Source organism: Elephas maximus, chromosome 2, assembly GCF_024166365.1.
Source record: "Elephas maximus indicus isolate mEleMax1 chromosome 2, mEleMax1 primary haplotype, whole genome shotgun sequence".
Taxonomy (NCBI): domain Eukaryota; kingdom Metazoa; phylum Chordata; class Mammalia; order Proboscidea; family Elephantidae; genus Elephas; species Elephas maximus.
Window position 1 is genome coordinate 161,483,762 of NC_064820.1, and position 19,355 is coordinate 161,503,116.

Sequence of the window (19,355 nt, forward strand, 5' to 3'; positions counted from 1 at the left end):
TGGTTGAGTAGAAGACCTAGGAGACTGGGGTTCCATCTGGTCACTGCTGCTGTGTGATTTGGTTGGGGTCCCTAATACTCTGGATCTTTGTTTCCTCAGCTGTAGAATGCATAACTGGGACCCAGGTTTCAATCTGTGAATCTGAATCAAAGGTAATAACGGTAAAAAATGAGCACTGACTAAAACAGAAGTGTTACGGGGAAAGCTCTATCACCTCAACATGCTCCCTCCAAAGCTTGCAAGATAGTTAAATATCTGAAGTTACTGGGATTATGGTATATGGCTATACTTCTCACACTGGGGTGTCTATACTGTTGGATGTGAATAACATCAAGGATAAGCATGATTCACTTTCTGAGAACAACAGATTTACTCCACTTTACTTTTATATTAAAAGAGACATGGATATATTAGAGTAGGGTACAAAATACGTATGACTTTCAAATATACAATAGGAAATGATGGAAAACTGTTAAACTTGCTGTAGGCCAATTTGGACCATACCTGAGTATGTGAGGATGTTCTTCTTTCTCCTTAGGGGAACTAAGATAAAAATATTAGAGAAGGATGTACCAAGCAATCAAACTTTGGTTGTAATCCCAGCTCTGACGGTTGCTTAAAATCTTGGACAAGTAATTTAAACTCTTTGAGCTACCTCTTTTTTATTTGCAAAAATGGGTATAATAGTATGGTATTACATGCCATACTAAGTAGGGTATTAGAGATCTGTTGTGAAGAATAAAAGATATCCATATAAAGTGCCTGCCCTGTGCTTGCCACAGTATAGACAGTAAATGGGAGCTATAAGCATTCTCATTACTCTTGTGAAGTATGGCAGTTTAGAATTTTGGTGACTCTTCTCAAGGCCGCCTGCTGTGTCCGTGGCAAGAACCACTAATCAATCTTGGTACTCTTTCCCTTTGAACCTGAACACAGAGGCCCTTCCAGCCAACACAGGCAGCTACTACCAATTAGAAAGAGTTGGTCCAGAAGTTGGAAACTAGTTGCCATCCTACTTAAGATGGGCAGCAGAGTGAGTAACTGGAAAGAGCATGAAATTTAAATCTCATCTCTGCCCTTTAAGAGCTGTGTGATTGTGGGCAAGTTAGTGCCCCTAAGTCTCTGTTTCTTTATTGGTAAAACGTGGATACTACTACTTTCCTTTGATATCCAAATAATGAATGAATGACAAGAACTGGCTTTCATGGAGGCTTCTTTGGAACAAGGCTTGAGTGAAGCTCAGAGGGTCAGGGTTCAAAGGTGTTCTAAACTTCAGTGGTCAGGCGGTCTCTTTACCACACTCTTCACTTTCATGTGCTTGTCCAGGCTCTGGGACAACATCTGTGTCACATTTTAAGATTTTGAGATAGATCATGGCACTGTCTGATTGTGAATCAACAGAAGAAGGTTCTTCCTCATATCATGACTTAACTGTTTAGTCTTTTTTCTTTTCACAAAGCCACCCCTTAACATCTGCTCCCCATCTTCCACCCTGCGATTGCTACCAATGAAACATATTTTTGTTCGGCAAATATCTTGACAGGTCCCTTAGGTTGGGGGAATTGAAGACTAGTGTGATTCTAGAATAGGTATAATAATTTAGCTTTTATTTTGCTGAAAGAACATAGAAGCTGAATTCCTGGGAACAATTGAGGAGAAGTTCAGAGGCCATAGGAGAAGACATGTAAGAGAGGGGAAGAATGGTGAATCTGCTGGTATCTTGAGTGATACTTTGGGGGAAGGAACACATGTTCATAAAGGTGTGCCATGTGGTATTTTCATGAATGTTGGAATCCCTGCCCTTATTGCCTCATGATATTTTGAGTAGAATCTTATGTACTAATACATAATGGAATTGGCTTTGTATATTGGCATGAGGAATGAAAGGCAGTGCTATCCATGAAAAGCCAGTTGTACCTAAAATAAATATGTATAATATACTTTCCCCCTTGGAGCACTGGCAGTCTTTACTACAGCACCTGAAAACCCTCAGCCCCTTTAATTGAGCACCTTGTAAAGCTCAATAACTCATATTCCCTTGAACAAACTGTGATAAATGCCAGAGTTAAGCAAAAGGAGCAACCAGTTGGTAAGAGAGAGATGGAGGACACTTAGTCCATGATAATCCAATCCTGGCAGCTTTTCACTGTGCCTCCTGTTCCGAACTATGTTTTTCCGCTTCTAATCTTCCCCACATCCCCTTCTATACCTTCCTTAACATAGATCTAATTTTATGACCTTTGTGTGATGCCCTAATTAATATGATTCCTCTCTCAAGAACTTGGAGGTGACTGAGCCAAAGACAATGTTGTGTGGCAAAGAATTACATCCAAACTGACCTGTCAGAGAGCTGTGGGGTATCGAAGGGGCTGGTTTTGGTTTGGATATGCTGATTTTCCTGTCCTCGGTTCTCACACCCCTCCTATCAGATTGCAGGCAGAGCAGCTTGATTCCAGGGTAGGTGCAGTGAAGGGATGTAATTAGTCTATTAAGCTCTGCTAATGTCTTGTAAAGTCATTCAAGTGAGAACAGCAGATATATCAGTTCCGCCTTGGACCCTGCTGCAGTGAGCATTATATTCCCACTCTGCTCTTTATAGTTCCCACAGTCAGGTCGGATCAGCTGAGTCAGCAGGACATGGCCTTGTGTGTTTCTTCACATCAAAATACAATGAAGAATTTCCACAGAATGTTTGTTTTCCTAGAATTGCACTTTTCCACTCCCCAGATTCCATAGCCCCTCCCTGAGATCATAGGCCCAAACTGTGCAGAACCCACTGGTTTACTTCTCTTACTCAAATTCACCTTCATACACTTACTAAACAAGGTCAGCTTTAAAGTTGGCCAACAGTAAATACAGGGTATCTGTCATAGATGGAGGGTTTTGTTGTTGCTGATGCTTTGTTCTGCTTTTGGTCTTTTCCCTCCTTAGGTAAAAAACAAAGTACAGGGTTTAGTATTCCAGGAGTTTGAGAAGCCAAGGGACCATGAATCATTCATTTTTCTGACAAATACTTGTTTAAGCACTTGCTTTGTGCTGGATACTTTCATAATCCCAGAGGCTACAGTATCGAACAACAGAGAAGAGATGTCCTTTCTCTCAGAACTTGCATCCTGAATAAGAAAATATCAGGTGGTGATAGGTGCTATGCTGACAATAAACTGAGGGTGATGAAATAAGGATGGAGTAGGGGGTACTACTCTGGATTAGATTGTCAAGAAAGAACTAAACTAAACCAGCCGGTTACTTGTCAAGTTGATTCCGATCCATGGCAATCCCATTTGTTTCAGAGTAGAACTGTGCTCCATAGAGTTTTTAATGGTTGGTTTTTCAGAAATAAATTGCCCTGTCTTTCTTCTGAGGTGCCTCTGAGTGGATCTGAACTGCCAGACTTTTGGTTAGTAGCCAAGAGTTTAATGGTTTGCATCACTTGGGGACTCCTGACCAGAACTTGGAAGAAATGATATTTCAGCTGAGATTTAAATGGAGGCCGTGTAAAGATCTAGGAGATCAGGGTTGCAGGCAGAGGAGACAGTGTGCACAGGAGATGGAGAAGTTCAGTGTGGCTGGAACATGGTGTGTGACAGGGAGAGACTACTAGTATGAGGTGTAACTCAGGGTGGGCAGGACTGGAGCACAAATAGGCATGTAAAGCCGGGATTAAGGGGTTTAGATTTTATTCCATGTGGGTTTGAGAGCTAATGTAGGGTGTGAGACAGGGAAGATGTGTATAATGAAAATACTGATCTGACTGCTGTGCAGATAATAGAGTATCAGAGACAAGAGGGAAAGCAAGGAGAACAAAAGTCCTATTACCATATTTCAATTGTCAGATGATGGTGGTAGCAGTGGAAATGGTAATTATATTTTAAAAGAAGAGTCATCAAGAGCTACTGAGGCATTGGTGTTATGAGTTGAGAGAAAGAGAAGAATTAAGAACATTTCAAGACTTTCACTTGTATAGTGGAAGAATTATGGTGCCATTTACTGGAACAAGGAATTCTGGAATTGGAGGGTGTTGGTGTGTGTGTGGTGGGGTGGGGGTGGATGGATAGTAAAGGTTCTCTTTAGGACATAAATGTTTGTCATGGCTGTTAGACATACAGATGGAACCATCAAGCAGGCTATTTTATGTACTAATTTGAAATTACAGGGAGAAGTCAAGTCCGTAGTTATAAATTGGTGTGTATATTTGGTATATATACATAATATTTAAAATGACATGACTAAATGAAACCATTTAAAAGAAATGTAGATGGTATAAGACTGAGCCCTGGATGAAAAACTGTTTGGCAGGTCCTGAAAAAGTTAAACATAGAACTATCATATGACCCAGTGAACCCTCTCCTAGGTATAAACCCATATGAACTGAGAGTAGGAATGCAAACAGAAACCTGTATACCAGTATTCATTGCAACGCTATTCACAATAGCCAAAAGGTGGTGATAACTGAAGTGTCCACCAAAAGATGAATGGGTAAACAAAATGTGGTTGTCTTAGTTATCTAGTGCTTCTATAACAGAAATGCCACAAGTAGACGGCTTTAACAAAGAGAAATTTATTTTCTCACAGCCTAGGAGGCTAGAAGTCCAAATTCAGGAAGCCAGCTCCAGGGGAAGACTCTTTCTTTGTCAGCTCTGGGAGAAGGTCCTTGTCATCAATGTTCCCCAGTCAAGGAGCTTCTCAGCACAGAGACCTCGAGTCCAAAGTCTTGCTATTTTCCTGGCTCGTGTTTCTTTGTGGTATGAGGTTCCCATGTCTTTTTGCTTGATTTTCTCTTTTATACCTCAAAAGAGATTGATTTAAGACAACTGAATCTTGTAGATTGAGTCCTGTTTCATTAACATAACTGCTGATAATCTACCTGGTTAATATCACAGAGGTAGGATTTATAACACATAGGAAAATCACATCAGATGACAAAATGGCAGACAATCATACAATACTGGGGATCATGGACTAGCCAAGTTGACACACACTTTGGGGGGACACAATTCAATCCATAACACTACGCTTTGGCCCCCAAAATTCATGCTCTTGCCACATATAGAATATATTCATCCCATCATATCATAGCAAAAGCCTTAAATCAAGTCCAAGTCCGAAATCCAAAAATTCCTCCTTTTCAGTAAAATCTAGAATAAAAATTATCCTTTTCCAAAGTACAATGGTGGAACAGGCACAAACTATATATTTCTATTACAAATGGGAGAAACTGGAGGAAAAGAAGGGATAACAGGCACCAAGCAAGTCAACAAAACACATTACATTAATCTTCAAGGCTTGAAAATAATCCTCTGTTCTCTGAGACTATACAATGGCTCTGCTCTCCAGACTTTGGTGAGTGTCGGCCACAGTCTCCAGACTCTGAGTAAAGGTCCCCTGGTCCTGGGCTTCAGCTCCACCATCCAGGCCTCCTGGGATGGCAACTCTGCTCCCTTGCCTTTGGGTGGCCCCGTTCTCTTAGTCCATCTGAGTTGAGTGGCTCCTCTACCCTTTGAGACCTCAGAGGTCATGGCCATACTCTTTGAGACTAAGGCAGCTCTGCTTCCTGTGTTCCTTGACTCTTCAGCTTCTGCTTCCTGGTTCCCTGGCCTCTTGGCCCCTCAAGCTTCACTGTCCATGTCTACCCTGCTGGGGCAAATGTTCCAAAGCTCTTTAGCACCACTGATAAGTGCCTGGAGGAACCCTACTCCACAAGTAAACTTCAACCAAAAGGCACTCAGCTTTCTTGCTCAGTGGGTCAGCAAGCCTAACTCCGCCAATAAGTGCTTGGAGGCACCCTACTCTGCCAGGAAGCCTCCATGGGTCAGCTCCAGCACTGTCTCACTCCAATCTCCTGGTTCTGCTGCTGCCGGTTCTCTGCTGTTGCTATTTCTCTGCTGTTGCCTCTCACCATTTGTTCCACCACCAGTGTAACAGCTCTCCTCATTTCCTTCTGAGTCCTTACCAGAATGGTCTTTGACATCCATAATTCCACCAACAGTCTCTTCAAGGCAATCTAGGTTTTTGCTATTAGGCAATTTAAAACACTTCCAGCCTCTATCCATTCACAGTTTCAAAACCGCTTCCACATTTTACGTATCTGTTAGATCAGCATCCCACTCTCGGTACCAATATCTTAGGCTGGGTTCTCTAGAGAAGTAAAACCAATAAAGCACATAAATATATATAGAGAGAGATTTATATCAAAGAAATGGCTCACACAGTATTAGAGGCAAGAACAGCGCAAGTTGTGGGTCAGGATAGAGGCTTCTTCAGATTCATGTAGCCATAGCGGCTGGCAAACCCAAGATTGACAGGTCAGAGAGCAGGGCTCTTGCTCACAGGCTGTGAAGATCGATGAATCCCAAGATCAGCAGGCAAGACTGCAGGTAAGCTGCTAGCTCAAGTCCCAAGAACAGAGGTCAGATGAACAGGAGCCAGCTGCAGGATTCAAAGTGAGCAAAAGCCCCTGAGCCTTGCACAATGTCCACTTTTATTTGATGGAGGCCATATGCCCAAGGAAACTCCCTTTCAACTGATTGGCTTCTCAAAGCAGATCCCATCACAGAGGTGATCACATTATATCAAATCTCATCCCGGAAGTGATCACCACATCGTACAACTGTGAAACTACATCATAACTGCCAAACCCCTGAGAATCATGGCCCAGCCAAGCTAACACACAACCTTAAGCATCACAGTGGTATATACATCCCATGGAATATTACTCAACCATAAAGAGAAATGAAGTTCTGCTACACACTATGACATAGATGAACCTTGAAAACATTGTACTGAGTGAAAAAGTCAGTCATAAAATGGTAAATAGTGTATGACCCCACTTGTATGAAATAGGTAAATGTATAGAGGCCAAAGCTTATTAGTGGTTACTAGAGGCGGAAGGGAGGGGGAAAGGGAAACTCATTGCTTAGGGGGTACTCAGTTTATGTTAATGGTGGCAGGATAATTTGGAAAAGGCTAGTGGTAATGGTTACACAATATGATGAACATAATCAATGTCACTAAATTTTACATGCAAGAATTGTTAAATTGGAAATGTTTGTTATATGTATATTTCACATAAACACATACACACAAAAGAGTCTGAGCCCTGGATAATACCAACATTTAGAAATTGAACCGAGAAAGATCCAGCAAAGAAGACTAGGGAGAGATCTCTGTGGTAAGAGGAGAACCAGGAGAGTGGGGCTTTTTGTAAGCCACAAGAATAAAGCATGTCAGGAGGGAAGGAGTTATCAACTTGATGAGAAATTAAGCACGATAAATAAAAGCGTGACAATTGGATTTGGCAATCTGGAGGTCATCAACGTACTTGACAAGAGCAATTTCAAGGAGTGAAGGAGATGGAAGCCTGATTAGTAGCTGGAGAGTAGAATTGCAGTTGCTGTTTCTAATTCCTCACTGTAAAAACAGCTTGGGGCAGCGTCTGACCTTCTCCAACTTTACATCAACAGCTGAAGGCTGATTCCTATGAGGTGGAGGTCAGACACACCTCCTCTGTCCACCATCTTTACTAATTCCAGCACCAACTGTCCCTCCCATAGCACTCTCTACTGGGTTCGGTAATTCATTGCAATGGCCACACAGAACTCACAGTCCACACTCATGATTATGGGGTTTATTAGGGAAGTAAATAGTCACAGTTCAGGCTCAAGAACTCTCAGGATACAGTTCTTCCATCTGGATAGTCTCTCCCTGGCTACGCCTTTCCCTGGCCCTCAGTCTCTGCCCAAAGGCACTCAAATTTCTCCATGGGCTGGGAAGCCCACCACACCATTTCCTGCTGCCAGGTATCTGCTGCTGGGTATTTCCTGCTGGTCTCTCCTTCCTTGGTGGTGGTGGGCTCCTCTCTGCTCTGGAATTGGCTCTTTTAAGGCAAAACTGACCAGTCCCCTCCATGGGCCACAATTAATTTATTTATACAGCCCCACCCAGTCACCTGGGTAAAAGTCACAAGACCATGGCTAGAAAGGCCACACACAAAAGTCGTTAATCGCACTGCACTCACCTATCAACAACTCAATCCAGAAGCTTTGTTGTAAAGGAAAGCGGTAAAATGGGCCAGAAAGTGGAGATGGATATGGGTCAAGGGAAGGTATTTCCAAGAGACTCAGTCATTATATATTTTCATTAAAAAAAGGAGGTAGAGGGAGATCATATAAGAAAAGGAAGGTCTACTCACAGAGGGAAACCCATATGAAGGTGAAAGGGAATGGGGTCCATCCGGTAGAAAAGTTGCTGCGGATAGGCTCAGGGATTCTTCATCCAGCATAACTTGAGGGAGGGCAATGAGTATGCTACAAAAATTGGGAGGATGGCAGACTTGGGTCTAGGTAAGTTCACAAATGATAGTTTTCTTATCTTTGTGAAGTAAGGAGGCACAGTCATCAAGGTGCACTCATGAGTGAGTGGGAGAAGAGAGTATAAGAGGTTTGAGGAATATTCCAGAAGTATGAAGTAGTCATCTTGGAGAAGACAAGAATCGCAGGATTGCCTGGCATGTTGAGTACTCATTTAAGATAGGTAACCATGAATTTAAGTGAGGACAATCACTATTACTATGTCTTTTTCTCTAGCAAAGCTCAGGGGCTTGACTATAGGCAAGAAAAAGTTGTAGAGTTGGGTTTAACAAATGTTGGGGTTTTATTAGGTGATTACCACTGAGGGGGTGAGGTAATTGAGGATTTTTACAAGGGAATGTTTAACAATGGACTATGGAAGAGACTTGAAGATAGAGCATTGTGATGTATAAAGAAAAAATGACAGGGTCAATATTGGTGGCCTCAGTGTGGTAGATATGTCAGTTGGGAATTGTGTTGGATAGAAGGCCATGCTGGTCCAGGGTAGGCTGTAGTAATGACACAGTCACAATTAAGGAAATGGGAGTGAGTGATTGCGGTGGGATAGATGAAAAGATTATTGGAGGTAAGCCAAGGAACTGAGGCCAAGATATTAAATGGAATGCCCACATAGACTGAAATCACCAAGAATGATAAGCAACAAGTGAAAGGGAATTTATCATTAGCTACCTGCTAATGATATGCAGAAAACCCTGGTTGCATAGTGGTTAAGAGCTATGTCTGCTAACCTAAAGTTCAGCAGTTCGAATCCACCAGGAGCTCCTTGGAAACTCTATGGGGCAGTTCTAGTCTGTCCTATAGGGTCACTATGAGTCAGAATTGACTCAGCGGCAATAGGTTTGTTTGTTTGGGTAATGATGTGCAGGTCATAAGAGATCTACATATATGTTTCAACCAAAGCATGTGTTAATTAGTGGTAAGTGTTGCACTTTTCCAACATCTTTTCATTCATTGGTAAGCTTCTAAGGGATTCATATTTTAAGATTAGATGGACATTTTTGGATTTTGACAATACCTAGATGATATTTCTAAATGTGACTGCTTCTCAGAGTGTCCAGGGGAACTATTTAGGCGCAGATGCCTGGGCCCATGCACAGAGTCTGATGCTTATGACTGAGCTGGATCAGAGAATCCACATTGTTCAAAGCTCCCCAGTTGCTGCTGAAGCATATCCAGGTTTAGCAACCAATAAGTGAAACTATAGGCATTCCTGGGTGGCAAAAATGGTTAAGCGCTTAGCTACTAACCAAAAGGTTGTCAGTTCAACCGCCCCCAGAACTGCCTTGAAAGAAAGTCCTGACCATCCACTTCGGAAAAATCAGCCACTGAAAGCCCTATGCGCAGTTCTACTCTGACACACATGGGGTCGCCATGAGTCAGAATCCACTCAATGACAACTGGTTTTTGTTTTTTAAATTAAACCATATTATAGACTGGCATAAAGGAAATAAACATTTTAGAATAATTTCGTTTTCATGTTCAGTTTTGAGAAGACTAAAAAATAAGGAAATGGCATTAAAATTCAGAACCAGAAAAACTTAACTTGTTCTAGCAGGAATTTTAATATAACACGCTGGTATTTTTCATTTTCTTTCTCCTGGTACATGAATAAGCAAACTTATCGTACTCCAGTTTGTCCCTGTAGTGACTCAGAATTTACCTCATCACATTTTGGAGAAAATGTGGAGTTAGAATCTAAGTGGATATAATTTAATTTTTTTAATCCATTTTTAAAATATTTTCTTTGAATTTAGGAGTAAACTTGCTCCTTTACCCCTTCATATACTTTTGGCATAACTGTTTATGCATCTTTCTTATCCTCCCTCATTCCTAAGGGGATTGTACCTTACTTAACTTTATATTTCCTATATCTCATCTCAGTGACTTACCAAAGTATGTAAATATTTGATGAATAATTAAATATGAGATTTAAGTAAGAAGTATCAGATTAATTGTTACCTCTCTGATTTATTATTCTTTAAGCTTCAAGGCAGTCCTTGGGAAAAGTAGTGGCTATATTGATGGATGAATTTAACAATAGAAAAACGATGCTCAAGGATTTAATAGAATGCTCAAACACAAACCAAACCCATTGCTGTCGAGTCAATTCTGACTTATAGTGACCCTACAGGACAGAGTAGAACTGCCCCATTGGGTTTCTAAGAAGTACCTGGCAGATTCAAACTGCCAACCTTTTGGTTAGCAGCTATAGCTCTTAACCACTTTGCCACCAGGATAGAATGCTCACGAATGTCAAATTCACAGAAATTCCTTTATCCCAGGAAGCCCATCCTCATGATTTTAGTTCAAGAAATCATTATAATGACCATGCCACACCTAAATCTCTTCCTTTCTGGGCTAGACTCCTCTGGGCCTCCTCCTTGCCTGGTAAACACTAGTGGATACAAATCTGAAGAGGGGGGTAGAGCCCGAGTCCTGATTCACCTCTAGCTTTGAACTGTAGAGAGTGTTTGATGGGATTCCATAGGGCTTTGTTATATACTGTTAGGATTCACTTCTTTGCTGTACTAGAACTTCTCCTGGGTCATTGTGTTAGTCATCTAGTGCTTCCGTAACAGAAATACCACAAGTGGACGGCTTTAACAAAAGGAAATTTATTTCCTCACAGTAAAGTAGGCTAAAAGTCCAAATTCAAGGTGTCAGCTCCAGGGGAAGGCTTTCTCTGTCAGCTCTGGAGGAAGGTCCTTGTTCTCAATCTTCCCAGGGTCAAGGAGCTTCTCAGGCACAGGGATCCCAGGTCCAAAGGACGCACTCTACTCCTGGTGCTGTTTTCTTGGTGGTATGAGGTCCCCAACTCTCTGATTGCTTTCCTTTCCTTTTATCTCTTGAGAGATAAAAGCTGGTGCAGGCCACGCCCCAGGGGGAAACTCCCTTTTGGATCAGGGAGGTGACCTGAGTAATCCTTTTAACCACAGGCAGAGATTATGATTTATAACACATAGGAAAATCACAAAATAGAGGACAACTACACATGGCCTAACCAAGTTGACACATATTTTGGGGGGATGCATTCAATCCATTATAGTCATTTAGTCATTCATTTACTAAGCACCAGGCACTGTGTGCCTTTGTGATCCAATATAACAGTAATCAAGAAACCATTCCTGACATTAAGGAGAAAAAGTAAGTATAAGCATGACAAATGTTACAATTGAGGAAGTACACTGTGCAGTCAGAGCACATAGGAGGGGCCTTCAACCCAGAACTGGGATGTCAGGAAGGCTCTCTGCAGGCAGTAGTGCATGAGCTGGGAAAGATGAATGGGTGTTGTCTGAGCTCAGTAATGAGAGGGCCCAGATACAGACAAAGGAACAGAAGTGTGGAGGTGAGGAGGTGAGAGGATGGGGTGATATTCTGGAGACCTCACGAATTTCCATGGCTGGAGCACAGAGTCGGATTATGAAAGGGCCTTTAGGAGCGAGTTTGGACTTCATCAGACTTTGACTAATGGGATCCATCAAAGGTTTGGGGGTGCGGTCTAAGAGGGCTTACCCAAGAGAAACAGGCACTTTGATATTCCCTTACACTACATCGTTTTAGCAGGTTGTACCTTGCACCAGAAAAAAAAAAAAAAAAAACTGCCACAGATACAGATGATTACCTTATGAATTCGGAATTGATTTTAACAACCTAACCAACTATATGAGAAGATATTCAAAGTTCGCGAGATTATCCCTGCATCTGCCTATCACGTGTAGCACGTACTTGGTTCTCTTTGTAGGAGGGGACCTGTTACTCATTAAAATTTTCAAGAGAAGAGGACCTTGACAAACTTAATCTATCAAAGACTAGGTCATTTTATTCTAGCAACATAAAAGCTACTTCGCTCAGTTGAAAATGTGTTCCTGAAACCTATTTCAGAATTTCTTCCCTAATGGGTTTTGTGAATTTAGGTTGAAAGACTTTAATGGTACATTAGGGAAGGGCAGTAAAAATCTGAAAGGGAAGTGAAGGCTGTTATAAAACTACTAGGCAGGTTTCTGATTGAGGAATACTGTGTATGATAATATTCTTTTCATAAGAACTTTGAAAACTCTATAGGCCATTCCTCCAAGTATTTACCATCAAACTACTCCCTTCTTTGGAAGAGGGTGGGATTTGTTCTTTTCTATGGATTTAAAGATCTTGTCAATGCATGGAAGACAGATACAAATCCTTTAATTAGCAACACCAGGAATATTTATTAAGAAACTAGAAACATTGTAGTATCATCCTAAATTTTTTTTTTTTTAATGTTTGGAATTTCAATCTATAACCATATTATATATTGCATTTTTCTCATTCTATGGAGTCTTTACATTCACTTCATCTGTGTAACTCTAGACTTACACAGATGAAATTGATGAGAGTGACACAAATGGTTAAGCAGTTCAAACCCACCCAGAGGCCCCTTGGAAGACAGGCCTGACAATCTGTTTCCAAAAGATTATAGCCTTGAAATCCCTATGGAGTAGTTCTGCTTTGCACACATGGAATGCCCATGAGTTGGAATTAACTAACAACAACTACTACTGCTTTATGACAATTTAAAGGCTCTGATTCAATGGATGGATACTTACATAAAACCCAAACCAAACCCACTGCCGTCGAGTCGACTCCGACTCATAGCGACTCCATAGGACAGAGTAGAACTGCCCCATAGAGTTTCCAAGGAGCACCTGGCAGATTCGAACAGCCGACCTTTTTTGGTTAGCAGCCGTAGCACTTAACCATTATGCCACCAGGGTTTCCGTATATTATAGAAATTAAGGATCTGTGCTCTTAAATGAGAGAGACCTGGCTCAGAGGCCAGTTCTTTCATTTATCACCTCTGTGACCTTAGATTAAGTTCCTTAACCTCCTAGAGCCTCAGTTTTCTGATTTGTAAACTGGATGTATTAATGTAACTTTCTCAAAGATTCACTGTGAGAATTTACTATGATTGTGAGCAATGAGGCACTGGTACAGTGCTTCGACACTAGTTAGTTGAGCATTTTCATTTTTACCTGTTATGTTGATTTTTTTGTTTTATTATGAACAACTTTCTCTTTGTCTTAGGGATATGAAGCCTGACAATATCTTACTCGATGAACATGGTAAGTTGAAGATTTTTTTTTGCAATCAACTACTTTCCATGCATGCAAAACAAATTGAGTATTCCTGAGACAGGAGTATTACACATAGGAAAGGGTGTCTTGCTTGATTCAGTTGAGTTATATGTAGAAACCCTATCTTAAGGGTTGGGAGGGACAATATGGGAGAACCTTCTATTTAAAGTAGTGGCATAGTACACCAACACACCCTTATTAACACTGAATTTACATAATGAGAAAGTCATTCTCTTTTCAATTTTATTTCACTCCTACTGATTTCTCCAAGAAAACTCTCACAGTTTCTAGTGCATTTGCCTTTAATATCTATGTAACACTTAATCAGCTCCCTTTTTTTCATAAAGACAAAAGAAGACTCGAACTTAAGAGCACCTGGCAGTCAATAGTATCTACCTAATATTTAGTGATGTGATTTTGTCTCATTGCATCTACTCGTACGCTTTCCTTCTTAAAGGAGGGCAAGCTGGTTATACATTTTCAGAAATGATGTCAAATTTTCTGTCCAAAGCATTTTAAGTTGAATTAAGTTAGTCAGTTAAAAGAAAAATACAAAGTAGATAACACTATACTGCCATCTCCAGATATGAGAGTCATATGGGGGATATGGCAATAATCATGAAGGTGACAAAGGAATGCCTGAAGTTCATAAAACACTGAAGGTATTCTGTACAACAAACTTCTGCAAACAATATTTGAATTGTATAATCCTAATGTTTATTTTAATGTACATTTCGATATATTGGTCCTTCAAGGAAGACCTGTATGACATACTGCCTGCATTTTGTAACTATTACAGAGGCAATACAATCCTTGTCATGTGTTTTAAAAGCTGCTCAATGAGGATCTCTGCAAAGCTCCTTATGCATTTAATTCTTACATAAGGGATTTGGAAGTGGGACTGAAACTCCAAGTACCATCCATCGCTCATTATTTATTTACCTAGTTGAATTTTAAACCTGACTTGCCAGACCCAACCTGTGCTCAAGAAGGCTAAGCAACAATTTTGCGTTTGACCTCTAGTTGCAAAGCTCAGGGTCATCATTTATTTATGGACTGTCTAAAAGATTTTTTCCACTTTCTTCCAACGCCTTGTTTCTTCCTTCCCTTTACCGCTTCTGACATTTGGGAACAGATTCTCTGAATCTCAGAAATGTGAACAATGTGAGACTTAGCGTGAAGGTGACTTTCGTTAAAACACCACCTATCCCTACCTTAAATAGGAAGCGGGATCCTCTCTCATGAATAACTGTAGAGAGCTTCACAGTTGTGAAGAGTGCCTCACCTAGCCTATACTGTCTGCCATCGAGACAATTCCAACTCATAGCAACCCTATAGGACAGAGTAGAACTGCCCCATAGTGTTTCCTAGGCTGCAATCTTTACAGGAGTAGATCGCCAGGTCTTTTCTCCTGCAGAACCGTTGGTGGGCTTGCTCAGCCGACATTTTGGTTAGCAGCCGAGCACTTAAACATTGCATCACCAGGGCTCCTTCCCCTAGCTTATACAAAAAAAAAAAAAAAAACCCAAGCCCGTTGGCATTGAGTTGATTCTGTCTCATAGTGACCCTGCAGGGCAGAGTAGAATTGCCGCATAGGGTTTCCAAGGGGCAGCTGGTGAATTTGAACTGCCAACTTTGGTTTGCAGCTATAGCTCTTAACCACTGTACCACCAGGGTTTCCCTTAACCACTGTAAAAAACCAAAACCCATTGCCGTCGTGTCGATTCCAACTCATAGCAACCCTATAGAGGATACATTTTTTATAACTTAGAATATGTTCTCCCTCTGCCTATCCTGGCCTTATGACAGTGCATGGCTGGCCAAACACTACCCAGGTTCAGGTTCTGCCCCCATTTCCCCCCTCAACCAGGTGCCTTTCTGAGTAAAGTCTATTGTACCTACATTTTTAAAGGGCCTGAATGTAGTCATATAGATTCCATCAATCAAAAGCTGTCCAAGATTTACCTTCCATTCAGAGAATAAATATCCCAAAGCCAGTTCCCATGGAGTCAGTTCTGACTCATGACAACTCCATGTGTGTCAGAGTAGAACTGTGTTCCATAAGGTTTTCAATGGCTAATTTTTCAGAAGTTGATCACCAGGCCTTTCTTTGGACTTGAACTTCCAACCTTTCATTTAGTAGCTTAACTTCTTAAATATTTGCACCACCCAATGACTCCATTTAGGTACTAGTATTTTAATATTAGGTCTTAGAAGTGCCTTCATCTTATGATATATCTCTTTCATTCAACATCTTTTTCTTCCTCATTTTTTTGGTAACCCTGGTGATTATAGATTATGAGAAAGATCAAGAAATCAATTATTACCCTTGGAAACTACCCTTGTGAAAGCTTAATTGTGTAATACAGTAGTTAAAAAACAGCCCATGTGATACAGAGGTTAAGTGCTCAGCTGTTAACCAAAGGATTGACAGTTTGAACCCACCCAGCAGCTCTGCAGAAGAAAGACTTGGCAATTTGCTGCCTTAAAGATTAAAAAAAAAAAAAAAGATAACAGCCTAGAAAACCCTATGAGACAGCTCCACTCTGTAACCTGGGGCCAGTAATTAACTCAATGGCACCTAACAACAACATCTACATAGTAGTTAAGAGTGTGATTTCTGGAACCAGATTGCCTGCATTCAAAACCCAACTCTGTTGTTCACTAGCTGTGAGAGTTTCGACAAGTTTATCTAAACTTTCTTTGCATCTTAGTTAATTCAGGGATCAAAAAGTATCTACTTCTTAGGGTCATTATAAAGACTGACATAACATCTATAAAGTGCTTAATGCAGGTTCTACCCCAAAGAAATCACTCAGTGAAAGTCAGATATTGGTATGATTCCCATGAGGTGGTAGAGGCTTTCCTCCCTAGGGAAGGAAGCTAGGACTGCCTCATTTTGTATGATGTGGCTTTGTCCAGATTGGTACATATAAGCTATGTACTGAATCTATATCAGATGTTGTTGGGTGCCATTGAGTCAATTCCGACTCATAGAGACCCTATGTACAACAGAACAAAACACTGCCCATTTCTGCACCATCCTTACAATACTTACGCTCAAGTTCACTGTTGCAGCCCCTGTGTCAATCCATCTCGTTGAGGGTCTTCCTCTTTTTTGCTGACCCTCTACCAAGCGTGATGTTGTTCTCCAGGGACTGGTCCCTCCTGATAACAAATCCAAAGTACGTGAGACAAAGCCTCACCATCCTCACTTCTAAGGAGCATTCTGGCTATACTTGTTCCAAGACAAATTTGTTCGTTCTTCTGGCAGTCTATGGTATATTCAACATTCTGCGCTAACACCATAACTCAAAGGCATCAATTCTTCTTCAGTCTTCCTTATTCATTGTCCAGTTTTCACATGCATATAAGGCAATTGAAAATGTCATGGCTTGAATCAGGCGCACCTTAGTCTTAAAAGTGACATCTTTTCTTCTTAAGGCTTTAAAGAGGTCTTTTGCAGCAGATTTGCCAAATGCAGTATGTCATTTGATTTCTTGACTGCTCCTTCCACGGGTGCTGATTATGGATCCAAGTAAACGAAATCCTTGACAATTTCATTATTTTCTATATCAAATAGATTCTGTAAAAACTGGGCACTTACCTGTCTTTTAAAAAGTATTATTTTGATTCCAGAAGGGATATACCAAAGATTTTGCTTGTCTACTTGTTAGATCTGGGGTTCAAACAATTTTGTTTAACATTTGCTCCTCAGGCAACTACACTTTGAATGGCCCATTCTGATTTTTCTTCATGTGCGCAGTAAGATAAGGCCATTTTCAGGGCATTTTTTGTTGGTGAGGCTGGGGCCCTGTTGCTTAGGAAGTGTGACCAGTCATCCCAGTTTACACCCACCATCTAGTGTATTATTGATAATGCCCCTTTCACTCCCAAGATTTTTTGGTTTGGACAATGAATTAAGAGGGGGTTTTTCCACGTTGTATTCCCACCCTGAACTCAACTTGAGAAGGACTGCAAGTAATAAAGGAAAAGCTGCTTTGAAAGTACGGTCTGTATGAAATGGAATTGAGAGCCACTCTCTAAACACTGTTCTAGGGGTCCCTTTCCAGAGGGGGAAAATTGTTTTGAAGTTATTGGCTTTCTGTTTATTCAGATGCTGCAAAAATGATGTCTCTCAAGCATTGCTCAGGGACCATCATTAAGCATTTTTAAATGAATAAATTCCTGCTACCATATGCCTGCCCCCCACCAGCACAAGCTCATTGTATAGAGTTGCTATTGTGAGAATCAGCTGATCCACAAATCAATGCCTGCCTTTGGAAGTGTGATTTTCCATGTGGAGCTCATATCTGAAATCTTTGTCTTCTGTGTCCACATTTATAATATTTCTCCCCTGAAGGGCATCACATGGGCCTCATGCGTGGGGATTTTAATAACTGTGAAAGATAACTGCCCATCATTTTGACATGGCTTCTGCACCCATCCCTCTAAATGAGCTGTGTATTACAGCACATTGCCGAGACTTTAATTCAGCACCATTCTCAACCCATCTTACCAACTAGATGAGGCAGTTTCAGAGATGCAATAACAGGCGGAAACAGTTTTATTCATATTGGCTCATATTGATTCATATGCATCAGGACAGACTCGCATTTAATGGAAGCTAAACCCTTTTGTAGAGTGGAGACACTTTCCATGGTGTGAATGAATACTCCTTGGATATCAGAATTTGACATTAAAAAAAAAAAAAGTTTTTAAAGTAGAATATATCTGTTACTCTTCTTACCAAGTGTTTCATTTACTAATTCAGGGCCCAAGACGGCATTAGGACTTGGATGGGGCAAAAGCCCATTATCGACTGTTTTGATATATATTTTCATATATATATATATATTTTTTTACTAATGCAAATACCCATCCAGCTCTATCAATTCCATAATGTCTAGAATTTTTATGTTTTTCTTAGATTATTCACAGGAAAAAAAAAATGTTGCACCCAAAGGAACAATAATGTCTGCCTGGACTATCAGAGAAAAATAACAATTACGGCATCATCTAAAATTTAGTTTTCTTAACATCTTCCCTAGACACAAGGAAAAGAGAAAGGTGAAAACTCAGCCTGAGAGTGTGAGTGAGGAAGAACTGAGCAGGCTACCTTAACAACTCCCCCCCTTGTGGAGTCGCAAAGTGGGTCTCAAAATCCAGAGGAGAGTGTGTGTGTGTGTGTGTGTATGTGTGTATATATATATACATAAAACCAAAAAACCAAACCCATTGCCATCGAGTCGATTCCAACTCCTAGCAACCCTACAGGACAGAATAGAACTGCCCCATAGGATTTCCCAAGGAGTAACTGGTGGATTCGAACTGCCAACCTTCTGGTTAGCAACCAAGATCTTTATCCACTGTGCTGCCAGGGCTCCATATATGTACGTATGTGTGTATATATATATATACACACACACACACGCAAACACATATACACACACATCATATGTGTATGCGTATATATATAAACCCACTGTGGTCGAGTTGATTCCAACTCATAGTGACCCTATAGAACAAAGTAGAGCTGCCCCTTAGAGTTTCCAAGGAGTGCCTGGAGGATTCGAACTGCCGACCTCTTGGTTAGCAGCCATAACACTTAACCACTACGCCACCAAGGTTTCCATATGTGTATATTATATATCTATATACACACACGTATATACACACACACGTATGTGTATATATATGTATATATACACACACAAATATGTATATATATATATCTTATATGCCGCTCCCATCAGGTCCTTAGGGTTTCCAAAGAGGTAAATCTCTATGGAAGCAGACTGATTAGCAGTTGATTACTTTAACCACTGCATCACTAGGGCTCTCTCTCTCTCTAAATATATAGAGAGAAAGACACACAGAT

The 19,355-nt window shown here is 40.8% G+C and overlaps 1 protein-coding gene across 1 annotated transcript in view; it reads left to right on the plus strand.

Annotated features, from left to right (window-relative positions):
* STK32A (serine/threonine kinase 32A) overlaps positions 1 to 19,355 on the plus strand; it is a 154,710-nt gene that overhangs the window by 87,225 nt on the left and 48,130 nt on the right. Inside the window, exon 5 of the mRNA XM_049858564.1 lies at positions 13,425 to 13,462. Coding sequence (XP_049714521.1) covers positions 13,425 to 13,462 — 38 coding nt within the window. The remainder of the gene's footprint in view (positions 1 to 13,424; positions 13,463 to 19,355) is intronic.